The sequence below is a fragment of the Eleginops maclovinus genome, chromosome 8, assembly GCF_036324505.1.
Source record: "Eleginops maclovinus isolate JMC-PN-2008 ecotype Puerto Natales chromosome 8, JC_Emac_rtc_rv5, whole genome shotgun sequence".
In the NCBI taxonomy this organism is placed as follows: Eukaryota; Metazoa; Chordata; class Actinopteri; order Perciformes; family Eleginopidae; genus Eleginops; species Eleginops maclovinus.
The window spans coordinates 8,309,771-8,326,311 of record NC_086356.1 but is presented as its reverse complement, the minus strand read 5'-3'; the positions used below and the strand labels follow the sequence as shown (position 1 = coordinate 8,326,311).

The 16,541-nt window shown below is 39.7% G+C and overlaps 1 protein-coding gene across 1 annotated transcript in view; it reads right to left on the bottom strand.

The window, feature by feature from the left end:
* LOC134868074 (matrix metalloproteinase-17-like) overlaps window positions 1-16,075 on the bottom strand; it is a 55,602-nt gene extending 39,527 nt beyond the window's left edge. The window contains exon 1 of the mRNA XM_063888952.1: window positions 15,579-16,075. Within this exon, the coding sequence (XP_063745022.1) occupies window positions 15,579-15,713 (135 nt within the window). The 5' untranslated portion in view covers window positions 15,714-16,075. The remainder of the gene's footprint in view (window positions 1-15,578) is intronic.
* Between the last annotated feature and the right edge of the window lie 466 nt (window positions 16,076-16,541).

Genomic DNA, 16,541 nt, shown 5'->3' with positions numbered 1-16,541 from the left:
TATCTTTCAAATCTGTTGATCAATGTGCTGTTCGTTGTACATGTTCTGGACACCTACAGTCCCTTGGATGGAGTATATGAGGAAACATACCAAGAGAGAATACAAATATGACAACTGTCAGAGATGATACTGTTTACAGCCAGGTAGCTATCCCTTGTTTGATATCCGTGGTTGTAAAAAGCAATGTAAGGAAGTAGCATTGTTAACATCATTATTTACTAGCAGTGTTTCTTTACCGTCTTTGTTGGCATATTGCTTTAATTGCTGTAGATAGGTGGAAAAGTGTGAAATCAGGTGATGAAATTGATGAATAATTTTCACATTAAATGTAACAATGCATTTAATTTTATCACGTATTTGATGTTAAAAGGTTAATGTATACCTAAATCCATCCCCATAAGTTAGGGTTCACATATCACAATAGCAAAATGCATATACCGTTGTTTTAGACTCCTTTTATTTTTCACTCAGCAACTTTTTTCCAATGGTTTATGTGACCCAATTATCCCGATATATTTTAGGGAGAGAATTTATTTATACTTTAGGACAGCTCTACGAAAACACATAACCAATGTGACAAATGTAGATGTAGAAACATGGAGGCAGATGATCACATATGTTTACTCCCCCAGTATACGGAGGGCTTCCTTCTTCTACGATTTGCACACATATATACACTCATGTCCTGACACAAGAGCCCATGCCAACACATTACACAAACATACACTGAAATGTCTTACTTATATCCTTATTTAATCAATAATTCACCAAAGACATAGCACATGCATAATGCCCTCTGCCTACTTTTTCGCATATGCGTACTTAATTGAGGTGTTGATGTATATTATAGGGTTTTACTTACTCCCAGTCTGTTCCGCAATGTATCTAGAAGAGAACAACAACGTATCTCTGTAATCCTCAACCCTGGTTCCTGTAATCATTTGATATATAGTAGGGAATGAGTAGGAAAAAAGCAATGCATGCTAAAATAAAAATATTGAAAGTTAAAGAATACAGCTCGAATAGACCTTAAAGAGCATTAAAAGTATTTGGTATTCATAGTATATTATGGTAAAGTATGGTATGTCTGTAAAGCCCTCATTAGCCGCGCTTTCTCACATAGAAAGTTACTCCAGACTTTCCCCAATTAAACATTTCAATGACTTGTTTCTCCATAGCAGGTTGAAGCTAAAACAAAGTGAGTGAGCTGCTCATTGCCATTCTGCAACAAAGCCAGTGCTGCAAGCCAAGGATGAAAAAGATTTGAGTTAGAAAAGCCAAGCTTCATGTGTGTGAGACATTGATTAATGTGGGCGCCGATTTGAAGTGTTGCTGAATTGCAGATGCATCAGTGTAGCGTTTGAGACGGGAGAGTTGTAGGTGAGGGAAGATAAGACACTGTTTGGAGATTTAATACATTTTGCTTCAAGGTGTTTAGATAATGCATGTATTAAGTCAGTTGTAAATAATAAAGGACTGAATGTGCTGATAACACGTTCTACAGCACATACTGTAGAAAGTGAAAATAACAAAAAAAGTCCAACTGAAATCACATTTATTCATCCTTTTTTGCAGTCAATAAGTGTCAAGAATGTTTGTTTTTCAAACGTATATTAATAGTTATTGTAATTAAGAGGAAGAATTACATTTCTTTCAGGTAATTACCAAAGATCAGTGTTAATAGAACTATGGAGAGAGGCAGAAAAGTAAACAACGGCTCCTTATAAGCATAAGCAACAAAATGTCATGCTAGCAGTTATAGTGAGAAGAATGGGCCACAAGTATTGAACTTAAATATGATGTAATACTGTTTAATGAAGTTCAGCAGCTAATTAGCTATGTATCCTGAACACAGACCTTAGCAGTAGACTTCTCCCCGGTAGTCGTACATTGACTCATTCAGCAAGCTATGGTGGCATGAAATTGTTCTATTATTCTAAAGCCCCAACAGTCTGAGAAATGTCCCTTTGGACCAAAAGCTCATTTGTCCAACAGCCCCTTACCGAAAACAAACGCCCAGGCTGTCTCCTACAAGCTGTGTAAAGGATGTTGTATAAATCATGTAGCTAGTTCATAGAGTTGTAGGCAGGTAAATAACACTATACCCATCTAGACAAAGTGCTAACATAGTTCCCATACCCGTTTTAAGTATGCGATCTTTAAAACGCAAGTAGTATTTAAAAAATGGGATAAGTTAATAGTTTGTCCTCCGTTTTATTTTTACCCATTTTATAGGACCACCTCTCTATAGGCATTTCACACTTGCACCATACCCTGTACATTCTGTGGCAGACTTGCAGGTCAAAGGTGACTGTTGTTCAAATCTGACCTCCGAATGGAAAATACTGCATCTTCTTTATAAAAATGTTTTTGTCATTATTCAAATTACTTTAATGTACTGTACAATAGTGTGTACAGTATCACACCACAAAAAAAAACTGCAGTATTATTCTCATACTTGGCTCTTTATACTTTATGTCAGATCTGTGACCTCCAGTCTTTTCCGGTCATTTAATGTAATCCTGTCATCTGGTGCGGACACAAAAATGTAGTCCTGTCACAGTGGTGTCACCAAAGCAATATCCTTCAGAAGCAGAATCCCTTTGGCCCCAGCATGTAGCCTCCTGTCCCACAATACCTCCCTGTTTAGCCCTGATGAACAGCTGCTGAGCCCCTTCATCTTCAGCCTCTGACAGGAAATGACTCACAGGGAGACATTCAACCTCATGACCTCACTGACCCTCAAAAGGTCATGAAGTAGCGCAGTCCATTATAGTGTTTACATTGTTCCTTACTACGTTTGAGCATGAGGTCAAAAATGTGCTCAACCTCCTGGACTTTCCAACGACGATACAACGCTGCATTAGAGTTGAAGGAGAAAGTTTAACGGGTGTATTAATTGGAAAAGGGAGTGCTGTGGCATAAAACGTTTTGAGATACCAGAATGTGAATCCATTGATTAATGCCAGTTAAAGATGAAGCTCTCCTTTGCCTCTCGGGTGCCCTATTCTGACAACAGAATGTAAAGACTTTTGTTATGCTAGTGAAAGAAAGAGATGGGAGTTCAGGGCAGAACATTTTTACATTTCATGCACATAATGCAACATATATAGCCTTGTCACTACAGGCAGTATGCTTAACGGTTGCAATTTTGAAAATGATACACGCTCAACATTTTTACCCAATTATATTGATGTTTCTTCTTTCCTTCAATAACAGCTAATTAAGCTTAAAAAACTGTAAAGTTCAGACAACAGATGTATTATCTGGGAAAGCTTTGGCCCCAACACAAGAAGCATTAAATGATTCAATCTTGAGTCAGTGTCCCAACAGTGTTGCATAACCTGATAATAGTGTGGGAGCCTTTTTCCCCGAAATACCCTTTGCTCTGGAATTTGTTTAACAGTCCAGAAACGTGAAATCATTATTGGATCACAACAATGCCCTCAATATTTTTGTTTTCTCTTAGGAATGATATTCCCTGATGAAATTTCAGTGGTGCTTACCCAGACTGACCTTCTATTTTCCTTTTGCAGTAACACGCCTGTTAATTACCATTCGTTAAATGGCATTATTTGCACTCTGCACTTAGACAGCAACCTATTCCAACTGAATCTGCACACATTTTGTTGTCAAGTTTCCAAATCATTTTACGATTTCTTATCTTCATATTTAACCGTTTTTTCAAAAGGTGTTTTTTCTGCCCTTTCGATTTGAAATGAAATCTCGTTGTAAAGAGGACATTCCGGGAATTAAAGTATGAATGATCATTCAAATGGAGTAGTCCTCTAAGTTTTCTGACCATCAGGCCTTTGTGGCCAGGGATTTTCTTTTGAACAGCAGTGTACAGTATTTTCTTTCAGTTGACAGCTAATTAATTAAAGTGGTGACTGCAGTTGACCATCATAGTTGTGCAGGATTTGCCGCACCGGTCCAAGCATTACCAAGTGAGACCTTCAGATTAAAAGAGGTTTGCATTATGTGTGTTTTTTACACCCTAATGTTGCTTGACTTGCATGTTGACTTCAATACTGTTCATTGGGAGTGTTTTTTTAAAGACACAAAAAGTGTTACCACAATATATTTTGCAGACGAAATACATGTCTGAGCGCAAACCTGTTAAAAGCATATCCTGATATGTTTACTGCAGAAATGGACTGGGAGCAACACCATCAGTCAAGCAGTGGGAAACAACTGTAGTCATGAAATATAATAATAATGAGGACCATAAAAAGAGTCAGACAAATGCTATCAGCAAATGTGGTTAAAAGGGGTCTGCTTGTGTACATGTGAAGCAACCTGAATCAATTATGATTTGCTTGATTTTAAAGCCCATAGATGCAAAGATTATACACAAAACAGTGTTGGGTCGCTCAAACTGAACTGATCAAATTCTGATTCCTGAATCATGTCAATCCATGTCAAATAGAAATACCCAGGCTACCAAGACAGGAAATGCAATCAAGCCTGAATGCAAGCGATCCGACATCAGAGCACTATCTGTAGAAGTTTTTTAAGTGAATTATTTCAATTCTTTAAATTCAGTGGTATTCAAATTCCAATATTAGGTATTCATTGGCTGTTAAAATTGACATACGCGTCTCTTATTTGCTTCCATTCTTGCAGTGTGATGTATTGTGAGAATTTAGGTGTAAAGAAGTACAATAGGTTTTTCGGTTTGAAAAAATAAAAACCTTTGTCACAACAGAGAGCATGTCATTCTTAGCAGTTACGTTGATCTGTGTTGAGATCAGTTGTGTTGAAAAATCATCTGAATGACATAAGCAAATAAACACATATCACACAAATGTAAATGTCTCGCAATCTTCTGCTTCTTATGTTGCTCTCCACCAAAGACATTTCTCTCTGTATACCGTATTCTCGCAACATCCTTGGGCGCAAAGATGCTATCATTATTCAAAGCAGTTGTAGCTTCCCATTTCATATCAGCAGCTGATTCAGTGAGATGGTTTACTTAAAGCATTACACTGGGATGATGCGGGATCCAAGGAATGAAACCTTTGCTTAAGTGTGTTTGACGGAGTCCTCCTGGAACCAAATGGCACATCCTGAGCGTAAATACGATTCACAGAAGAAATAAAGAACTTAGTCTCATTTATGCAAACAGATAAGATCAAAGAGGGAGAGTATAGGGAGATAAAAAGAGAGGGAAATTGGGGGTGACATGCTGCCTGAATGACACGTTTAATTGAACAGAAAATTGAGGTTGGAATGTGCGCCGGTGGAAGAGGGAGGATTAATCCATGCCTGGAAATCATTCATCTACTCTGATGCATTCCCCACACCTTACCCAAATCTGCTTTAAACTGAACATGACCTCTCTCTCCTTCTTTAAACATTTTCATGCAAATTGTGTACTCAGGGTTTACTCTTGCAATCTTTATCTATCCGTCTGAAATCCTCCAAGTGGGTAAAAAAAGAAAGCTGTGCCTCAATGTTAAAACAAGATTCTTTTTTCCTCCAGCAGATTCATGCTTTCATAAATCCCCAATAATTATAAAGTTTGGGGACTGTTTGGGGACATCCTGTTTGAATTCAGAGAGGTATACGAGTCTTATCACAAAAAGCGTTAATGAGCTTAAATCATTTAATTCAGTCAGTGTTACAAAATGTAAAATTGGATTGTTTTATTGAGAGAGAGAATCCACACAGAGTACAGCACTGAACTACAGACATTAAATGTTTTTTGCTCAATAGAACCTCATGTTCCAAAGCTGCACTTAGGTCAACAGGCAGCACCTCTGAAAATGAATCGGAGGAGGTCGTGAGTAAAAGATCACGGACCAATTTTACGAGTGTTGTTTAGGTGACCATGACGGAAAGCCTCACCTTGACAAAAGGGCAAACAAACACGCTCTATTGCAGATGTTAAAACTTATTTGTTGTCGACTCCAAATAAATAAAACATCCACAGAGACATGGGAACTCACATTGTGTTTCAGCCATTGAATCCAACATTCCACCTCAGTGGGAGGACCCATGAGTTATGCCATTTACATGCACATATCAGAGGAAATTTATAGTGCTAATTTTCCATAAACCCTAAAAGTTCTATGACAAGACACCTTAATGCACGATAATACTCTGTCATTGTGGGAAGCTTTGGTAATTTTAATGATCTGAAATTGTAGCTGAAGTTATCTGATGGTTTTCCACAGATACACCTTTGTATTTATTTTTTAATGTTGACATGATTTTAAAAAGACAAGTGCCACAATATGCCGACGGAAAATGTGTTACATAACAGGTGTTTGAAATGTTGCTGCCTGTTTCTTTAAAGGTTGGTCACACAGTCTACTGCTACAGCCTGTGAACCACCGGTTATCAAATAGATAGTTCAACAGAGCATTTGTGCTTCCATTAGTGATGTAAACATTTTCTCCTCATTTTATCTTCTTTTTTGAACATATTTTGAAATGTCCTGCTAGCAAGTGCACATATGTATCTGTAGGGAACGGTGAACATTGATCATCAGTGAAACATTTTGAGTTTCAGCAGGAAACACAACTTGATGTGTGCGAGAGTACACATCTGAGTCGGTTTAAACCACTCACTGCATTTAATAATGTGGGCATTATTCAGTGACGATAAAAAACATTGGAACAATGAGCCTCCTTTTACTGAACAGACGTACAGTACATCCACGCCATTGCATTCTCTTTATCCCTCAAATTATCCGGCCTAGTTGATATTTTTAGCACTGTTTGTGCATACATTATATAATGTTTCCTGTGGATCCACAATGGACTTGGCACATTGTCGGCCTCTGCCTAACAGATACGTGACAAAGCTTCCTTGACAAATGGGCATCAGGAAGAATGAAGTACACATATACAAGCCCTTATATTGTTTACCAGTGGACATCAAAGAACAAATAAATATGCATCATAGCAGGGAAAAAAAGAAGCTTTCTAGTGACCAATTTGTCGAGTGAGATTTAAGGAGTAAAGAGAAGTACTTAGCAGCATACCTTCTCAATATATTCACATATGAAATAAATATTCTCATTTTAAAAATATACAATTTAAAGTCCCACATCAAAATATATGCAGGTTTTGTTGAGGACAAAAAACACTGGGGACATTTTTGAGTTTGCTTTGGTGCTTTTGATGCATTTCATAAGCAGACTTTAGTTCCAGGTAATGAGTTATAATTTGACTGCTTTCCTCAGATTGTTTTCAGTAAACAGAGAAGACAGGCAGTTAGGAAAAAGGCACCGCAAACAATAAAAGTCATCAGTTACCTTCTAGCCCACTGTGTTGCAAGCAGATGGCAGGCACACACTCCACCCCGCAAAACGCTCAATCATTTCACTTCAGGAAGTATTTTTCTCTCCCGCAGACACAATGAGCTTATAATGGGACACAAGCCTGACTTCTTGAAAGTATACAGTACATTGTGATGGACGTGTTTACTCTGACACTCAGTTCCCATCTAGCTAGAGGTGTGAATGTCATCTCTGAGACACCTGGGAGGAAGATGTGTCGTATTTTACATGTTTGTGTACGTGTGTGTGTGTGTGAGTGTGACAGCAGGGATTATGATGCAACTGTAAGTGAATCATCTAATCCCAGGTTAAGGAACACCTGGTTGTGCGGAGTGCTGAGACTCAACAACCGTCTTTCCCTGGAGGGAGCAAGGAGGAAGGTGGAGAGAAGGAAATGTAAAGAAAGGGGGAGAGAGGTAAAGAAAATATGAGAAGACAAAGATCAATAGATACAAACACAAAGACAAAAGAACAGAGGGAGAGTGAAACAAGGAAAAACAATTAAAAGGTAATGTTTTCGGAAAAAGAAAGGGGATGCAGAAAGAGAAAAGAAGAGAAATCAAGTTATTGGGAAGAATCAGGTTGAAGCAGGACATCACACAACGCATTGACATGCAGCGCAATAAGCTAGGGCCGTTAATCAAGCATTTGTAAGTAGTTTTATGAGTAAAGTGTGCATGCTCACATTGCCACACCAAACCTCATTTATCAGTTTCTTCTTGTGTCTGACAGTGTGTGTGTTTAGAGGCAGTCCTGACAACAGAAAGCTCTGCCTGAAGAAAACACCTCAGAAATACATGCACCAAACACACATTAATCTTCCGCTGAATTAGCATACTTGTTAGATTGATTGTCAAGTACTAAAAGAGCCCACCCACATATTGTTTGCAATGATGCAGACAACGACTGACCCTTCTGATGATAGGACAGAAGGGTTTTTTATCCACGGATTTCTTCTTTTTCGGGGACTGCAGGAACCTCTGCTGTGACTGTTAATCACTGCCTTGTTTGCCATTGGCGAAATTTGCTTTGTCTGTTCCAGCAGTAACTAACTTCCATTTTTGAGAAGCCAGCAAGATACACCAGTGGCATCCCTGTGCACATTCCAGTCCTATAAACTCTGAATTTGTAATTACTGTGGAAAATCTGGCTAGATTGCACAGAAGGCACAAATACAATCCTGTAAACACTGTAATCATTGAAAGTGTATACATACAAAACAATCCTTATTCTATTATCAAACCTTCTATTTGAAGTCATAAATCCTTACGGAACAGAAGTAAGGCTGGATTGATGGGTGGATATTTCTGTTTCTCAGTGAAGGAAAGACAGCGATGCAAAAGAGGAAAGCGGACTTTGAAAAAAATGTCACCAGAGATTCAAGATACACAAACGTATGTAGCCAATTAGGACATCCAACCCCCCCCCCCCCCCCTGTAACTGGAGCTTAATTCAAGAAGCACAAGTTTTAGTGTCTCCAGTGCGGGGAAAACCTTCTTTGAAGTTCTTCTTGCTATGGGTGGTCATGTGGCATGGCACCCAGCCAAAGCCCACAGACACAAGGAATGAATAAAGCTTGTCCAGTGTCCCCTGATAGTGAGGATAAGGGAGAAGACTGTAAAGGGAATAAATACTTAAACCAAAAGAAACCTGACAGATTATGACTCTCTTAAAGTCAAACTTTAATTTGTTCTTTCACTGTCTCTGTTTTGCTTACTTGTGTGTGTGCCTCAGCACATCTCAAAGCTATCCATCTGAGCGCACAGTTCCAAAATTGGAAACCATTTTTCATGTGAACAGAATCTGAATTATTTTAGGAGTTTTATTGCTACAGTCAACTTTGAAGCAGGGTTTGAAGAGGCTTATTTTTTAGCATTCGGAGCAAGTTGAGTTTTGAATGCCACTAACTCTTTTTCGTTGCATCACCTCTGGGTAATCGCAAACTACATCACAGCGGAAAGGTCAATTGTTTTTCTGTCAAAAGCTCAGTTAATCAATATCACATGTAGATGTTTTTAATCTCTGTGGCCAGAACGGATATAGGAAAAACATCAATCAAAGACCAATTGACGGAAACCTGGCAAGAGTGAACAACATAAGAAAAATGTACTGTATTAATCCAGTAATGAGTATACAGACTCTAACGATAAATATAATAATCCAGAACAACACTTTTTACAATGTTATGCGTCTTTGTAACGGCATTCAAGTTCAAAGTTTTAGGAGGGAATTCATGAGGGTGTATTTATGGATTGTCCTTAGGTTCAGTTCATAAGGCCCACACGAATGCCACGAAATAGCTGCCATGTGTTACTATAACGCCCCTTACAAAGAAGAAAATGTCTCGCTAGTGTTGACTGAGGAATACCGGCAACTGGCACGTCAACAGTAAGTATGCACATGCAGAAATGCACACACATACATGTGTGTTTGTCTCCATATGTGTTCAACTCTGTATTTTTAAAAAACAAAAGAGAGTATGGCCCTACTCAGAAAATATAACCCTAGTCTGCAATTTCCACAAAGAACTTTGTATTCAGCAGACTGTTAGTGGCTCATGATAGGAAGTTAAGTATCAACACTGGACTAAAACACAGTGGGCTTAATTGCCAGTTATAGTTGGATGGAGATGTATCTTATCTCTGCCACCCACTCAATCTCTCGCTCCCCCTCCTGTCTAATTCACTTCATTTCACTTGGACTTTCTGAGAAATGAGATTATGACAGTCTTGAAAATTACTCCAAAGATAAGCGATAACCCCCCCGTCTGCTCAGTCATGACTTGTTAAGAAATGACAAATGAGAGTAACTATGAGATCACCAATGTGGCAGCGGCACACACGCAAGCGGGCATACATACATACATTTGAAAAGGGGACACAGAAGAAAGTGATATGCACACACGCAATCAAAACCACCCTTATTATTATTCTGCCAATTTCTGCAAGCAATTTCAGAGTAGCTTTGTTGTTGATTTCAGGTTTCCTTGATGTACTATTAAAGAAGCCTATTGGCAGTTCACTTGGCAGGGTTATGGATTATTTTGGGCTTTAGCAGGGGAGCCAGCGCAACACCAGAAACCGCTGTAATTACAAGATCTGTTCGGCACTTTGAATAGCAATGGCAAACAAAACCTTGATCTGGTCGAAGACAAGAAGGAGAGGCGGGGCGCATCGGGTTAAAATAGAACTGGCCACATGGAGTTGATTTGAGGTTTTCTATATGGGGAGCCCGGGAGTGGGTCTGCTCAAGTAATGAAGTCAGTTCAAACCATTGGAAAAAGACTATCGCGTGCAGCTCTGTTGTGGCAAAGAGCACTCAGTTGCCCACATAAAAAGTCTATCACTACTGTAAAAATATGGCTGTCTACAAATAGACATTTGAGATATATTGACAGTTTTTCTCTAGAAACAAACTCTGGTATGATTCAACTTTGAGTCATGGCAGTATTGCTCAAAAGATCGGTTAAATCATTGTGCTTTTAAACAAAATAGAATAACAGAGAGATTAATACCTTGTTTCTTTGTATAATCACATAAAATACAAATGCAATGCTTGAACAAATGTCCCCAAAAGGAATCGGTGGAGACTAAAATGATGAAGCAAAAGTGTTGCAGCCGCCACGGATCAGTCCCTCACCGCCATGCTGCAGTGGCAGTGGTAGTGCCCTTAAGATCTTTCTAGAAATGGCCGTGGAGGACATTATAAACTCTTGACATCTACTCAGAAACTTGCAACTCCCTGGAGAACTGTAACACTTAGCAAAGCTGCGATGGCAGATTGGACTGAAGTGGATTGAAGGACTGGTTTGCTTCCACAGTTACTCCCTCTTCCTGAGAAGCTGTGAATGTGCTACATATTACACGCTGAACTGTCTCCTGTGTTCTCTATCAATCGTTGCAGCATGACATATTTCATACTACTGTGCAGTCTTTTCCAACTTGACGATCCATGGGATAAAAAAGGTCTTTGCCCTGGACATAAGCCTCATGATATGGCGCTACAGGAAGAAAGGTCACACAGCTTGATGGAAGTCGGACAGCGGTGATAAAAGTGTCCCAATGATTTGGCATAAAAATACAAGGGCACTACCATGTTGTGCTAGTTAAGAGTGTTTCCTTTTACTTATGAGATGATTTGCTCGTACTCATCCTCACATGTTACAGCTATTGACAACAGCTACCTCAAAATATCTTATGTAACATAACAAAGTGCACTCCCTCCCTTAATCATTACATATTCAAGAAAAAGTGAGCCCCAACTCCATGCAGGCCACTCTTTAGATGATATATCCTCTTCTTTTTTACTACTTTATGTGTTTCATTTTGAGAAACTGGCTCTTTCATTTCTTATTTCAGCAAGGAATTTCCTCCATTGAACTCTCCCTTGGCTGTCACTGCGTCCCATTTTCTTTTTGAGCCCCCCTCCACCTCTGGGTGTAATCAGAAGAACCCATGATGTTCTAATAGGAAAAAAGCCTCCTATCTGCATTGGATGAAGGAGACTGAAAGACTGAGGGGACAGAATATGATACTGGTGAAATACACACTCATGAAAGGCAAAGGGGGAGCTAATGAGGGTTGGTGGTACTGGTGCCGGGCAGGCTAGTTGCATGAGAACTCCGAGTTATGAGGTCTAGCGGGTAGGGAAAGCAAAAGGGACTTGTGGTGGGAGTAGGCGGGTGGCGTCTACCAAGCTTTTTTTCTCTGTCTCTCTGTCTCCCTCTCTTCTATTCCCTGGACACAAGACCAGATGGTATTCCCATTGAAGAAATCATAAAGCAGAATGAGAATCAGAAGCAGACTGGCAGGGTGTGGTTGTCCCATCGGGCATACAACACGTTTTTTGTGTATTCCCTATAATTCATTCGGTGTATACTTATCCAGCAATGCGGTGACATATTGATTCAATGATCAATGAGCCAATAAAATCGATTCCAAGAGAAAACATTGATACAAATCGCCTGAAAGCGAGCGGTTGTCGAGTGTTTGGTCAATGGTGAGAGTGATTGTAGATGGAAGCAGCATTGCCATTACAGCTGTGTTAAGCAGCAAGGTGTGTCTACAGTTTATTTGTCAATGAATAAAGGCTACAACTCTTCACAGACTAAAATAGAGTTCCTATGTCTGGACTGCTGCTGATTAAAGTGAAAGGTGCTTGCATAGAAGTTACTGGGTTGATCTTTCAATCCACCAAGCAACTGTTCTCATTTTAGTGACAAGCTTACCACCAACAACAGGTCTGTTTATTTAAAAGAAGTGTTCATTTGAATGTCTGGAAAAGTCCAGTAATAAATTGTCAAATCATATTGTAATTGATTGTCGGACATCATCCCATATTGATCGTAAAAGACTCAAAATGTCCGTTATGATATGGTGTTGTGAGGAAACTTGTCATTTATAACCCTACGGTATTGTTCCTTACTAAAAACAAAAAAATCTTGGCCAGACAGACATTCTTCATGGTCAGTTTCTACAGGATGAATAGTATTAAGAGGTACTTTTATCAGCAGCTGATCTGGTCACTCTTATGACAGCTGCTTAAGCAAGTACTGTAAAGCACTGCTTCCGAATATGGCCATACGGAGCTCTGTCCTGCTATTTTAGTGCAAAAAAAACAGCCATCAGGAGTAAATGGATATGATGAGCAAAACATAGTGCATATATCATTATGGCTGTTATGTAGCAGTTTCCCAAAATGCTGAAATTGCAAATGAGTTGTATGCAGTTATATATCGGGTTAGATAACAGCAAAACTAGAAGCTGGATGCCTCAGAGCCGTGCTTATGTTTGTGGTTCAGCTAATTATGGTCGCAGTGTATAGTATTTACAAGTAGAGAGGGATTCTTTTGGCACTCAAGCTCGACTAAAAGCCAAGTGATGCAGCACAGTGGCTCTGAAGTGAAATAGGGCTGGGGAGCAGCAGAGCTGGAGATCAGGACATGGTTCTGTGGGTTGACGGTTGTTTTTGTGGACCGGGTCCCAGATGTATACCACTTATGAACACAACTGGGCTGAGATAGGAGAACCCACTTAAAACCTCAACAACCAATTATCCAACCGCTCCCAACAGCTGAGAGCAATCGCATCAATGCAGGGGAAGTCTTATTTGAATGTCAATCCGGCGGTCGCAGGGGAGGACTGTGTCTTTGTACGTCTGTCTGTCCAGCTCCCTAGGTAATCCTAATATCCTTCCACATGAAACCAACAACCTGAAAGAACCCTGTGTCTGCCTTTGTTAACAAGACCAGTTATTACACTCAGGTGTACAATGCCATTCACTGTCATTGTGGCTGTTGATGAAAACAGACTCAAACATGATACACTATTACTTTAGGCTTAGTCAAAGGAAATAAAACCTAGCTAGGGTTTTGGGACACTGTGAGCGGCCATATTTTTTTCTTTTCTTAGAGTTTATTAATTGTACAGCCAATCAAACATGAAAATAGGTCAGAGATTAATAAAAAATGGCAATGAGCATTTGTCGCAACCCTACCACTAAATTCCACTTAGCTCAGACATTAACGGTTCTTAGAATCTATAGTACATAGGTGGTCAATCTAGATATAAACGTAGATGTCAACTACTGACGGTGAATGTTTTCGAGGAATTATGTGGGAGATTTGTTTGTGCTGCCAATATTATATAGATTCGGTACCCTACTCAACATTTGTTTTGGTTTGAAGGTTCTTAAAAACAACTCTAAGCACACAGCTCATACAAATCAGTCATGCGGCAAGATTTGAGACCAGGCATAATCAAACACAAAGCTGATCAACAGAGTGAATACTTCAAGAGCAATAAACACAGATCGATCTCTCAATAGTTGCTGATGAACCAAAAGGGGAACAACACTTCAGTGAATTTTGCACTCACACTGGATGTGTGGTGATAAAAAGGACTCCAGTGATGATCCTATTGCTCTGTTTCTTGCTGGATGTGTTAGAAGTCAAGTGTTTGCCCAGTGCTCACACTCTCAAATATAGCATGGATATAGCATCAAGGCAGCTTTAAGGATTTCCTGACCCAACACAATTTGCATCCAACCCCCAAATGTGTTGAAACGCGGAAGTGGAAGAACAAGATTAAAGCAACTACAAGGAAAATATGTAACGATAAGACCCTGTGTGATTATCCTCAACCGTGTTGTGGAGATAAGGGAAGATTCATGTCTGCAAGAGTATCCAAGACCAAGAAAATTAAGTTGACTTCTTGTAGCACACATGCAAAGGTGGATGTGGCAAAGCAATAGATATGCTTCACATCTTAATGGGTTCATCCTCAAGCTTCTGTTCCAAAAAAAAGACCAAAGATACAATGCACCTGACACTGACACAACACAGAAGCTGGCAACATCAGCAGATACATAAAATGATGCAAATGAGAATATGATATTTGAGCCATTAAAACAAAGCATTAATTATGCTGCTGTCAAAGATTTACTAATTTGCAATCTGCAGCTCAATACACTCTAACCACAAAGCTGAAGTTTATTTTGGATCCAACCTATTGATCGAAACATGATATAATAGCTTTAATTTACTCAGCTCATTGGAAGGTTTAGAGGGGGTCTAATTTATTATCATAAAGCATCCTTTCAGAGCAAATTAGAAGAGTATTCATAAAAAAGATGTATTGGTTTGCACCTTAGTTTCACAGCTATCATTAAATTACACTTTTGGATATGCAGCTCATAGCCTTAAGATGTTAACGGTCAATAAAGTGGACATCTAACATCTAATTTAAATTAATATTTTAAACCCAATTATTGTTTAAACTTGGCCTAAGGTGACATATTGGATCAATCTTTAGGAAGTATCACTGGGGAGAGGAAATATCCAATAACGTCTTGTGGCTTGGTGTGTCACTCAGTGTGTTGGAAGTAAGCCCCGTTTGCCATTCATCAGTGCAGGACATATATTATGTCAGCATGCAGTGGAGCAGGTCAATATTCCACCAAGATAAATAGACTACATTTACATGTATTTATTGCAGGCCATTACATGGATCTGCTTTGGACAACAGACTCCTATTTTATTATCCATCAGATTCAGCTTGCATTGCCAAGCGTGCCCCCGTGCTGAGGACTGCTGCGAGGTGTTAACATTCAGATCAAGTATGGAGAGCGTTCTACCTATAAAAGTAAGGTATTTGAGAGTGGGATTTTGTAGAAAAACACAACATTAAACAGCATGTTTCTAGTGATGATATTAAGCAAAGAACTTCCAGTCCCACCATGTCCAAAAGTCGTAATAACTAGCAAAACTTCATAGAAAACGTATTAAACTTACCACCCCGGTGTCCAGCTGCTCGTTAGTCTGAGAAGGAGCCGCTCCAGTCAGAGGTAAAAACCACAAAATCGGCACCAACAGCAGCATCTCCGGTGAAATATTCCCCATCCACTTGTGAAGAACCAGAGAGACCATGCTGCCCTATGACAGGCTGCTCCTGCAGGGCTCAGACACCGACCCCGACAGCTGCATCCACCGGTTAAATCTCACGCCAATACTCCTGTAAAAATGTGCTCGATTAAGGTCTACCTCACTGTTGAGCGCAAACACATGAAACACATTAAAAACCCGCTGGCTGTAAGGATTAACAAGTTTTTTCTCCACAAAACGGCACTTGTAACTACCACCTATGTGTTCATTATCAGTCCATCTAAGCTAAGATCCCTGCAGCAAGCAGTGCGAGCTCCCCTTCCTGCTCGTGGAGTCTCCAGTACTGGTGGTAATGAAAGCAGCTGCGTGCGGTTTTGTCCCGAGCAGACGCACACGCACTGAGAGTGAATGAGTATTTGGCCCGGAAGATTAAGGGAGAAGGAGGGGAGGGGAGTTCAGCGCCTTCTTAGCACACTTGAACACTGAATTCATGACGCGCCTCCTACGTAATTTGGGGGAGTCAAGGGTCCAGTCTAAAAGACCTAAAACAATTTGTCCACGTTGCTCATCATCGTTGCATGAGAAATATGTCAGCGTTGAGTGGGTTTGACATGGCTTGGAGAGAAGCCACGTTTTGGACTAATAGCTTCATCTTCATGCCAGCATGGAGCCCTGCACAACAGGAGTTACAGAAGCAGATAAACATAAGAACTATTGTATTATCTTGCTCAGTTATGGTATACATCTGGCCCGTTTGCTCACCACCATCACATCTTCTAGTTTTGATGGTTGTGGTGCCAGTGGGGTCACTCAATGTGAGACAACGACACATTGCCAACTAACAGGGGTGTAAAGTAACTAATTACATTTACT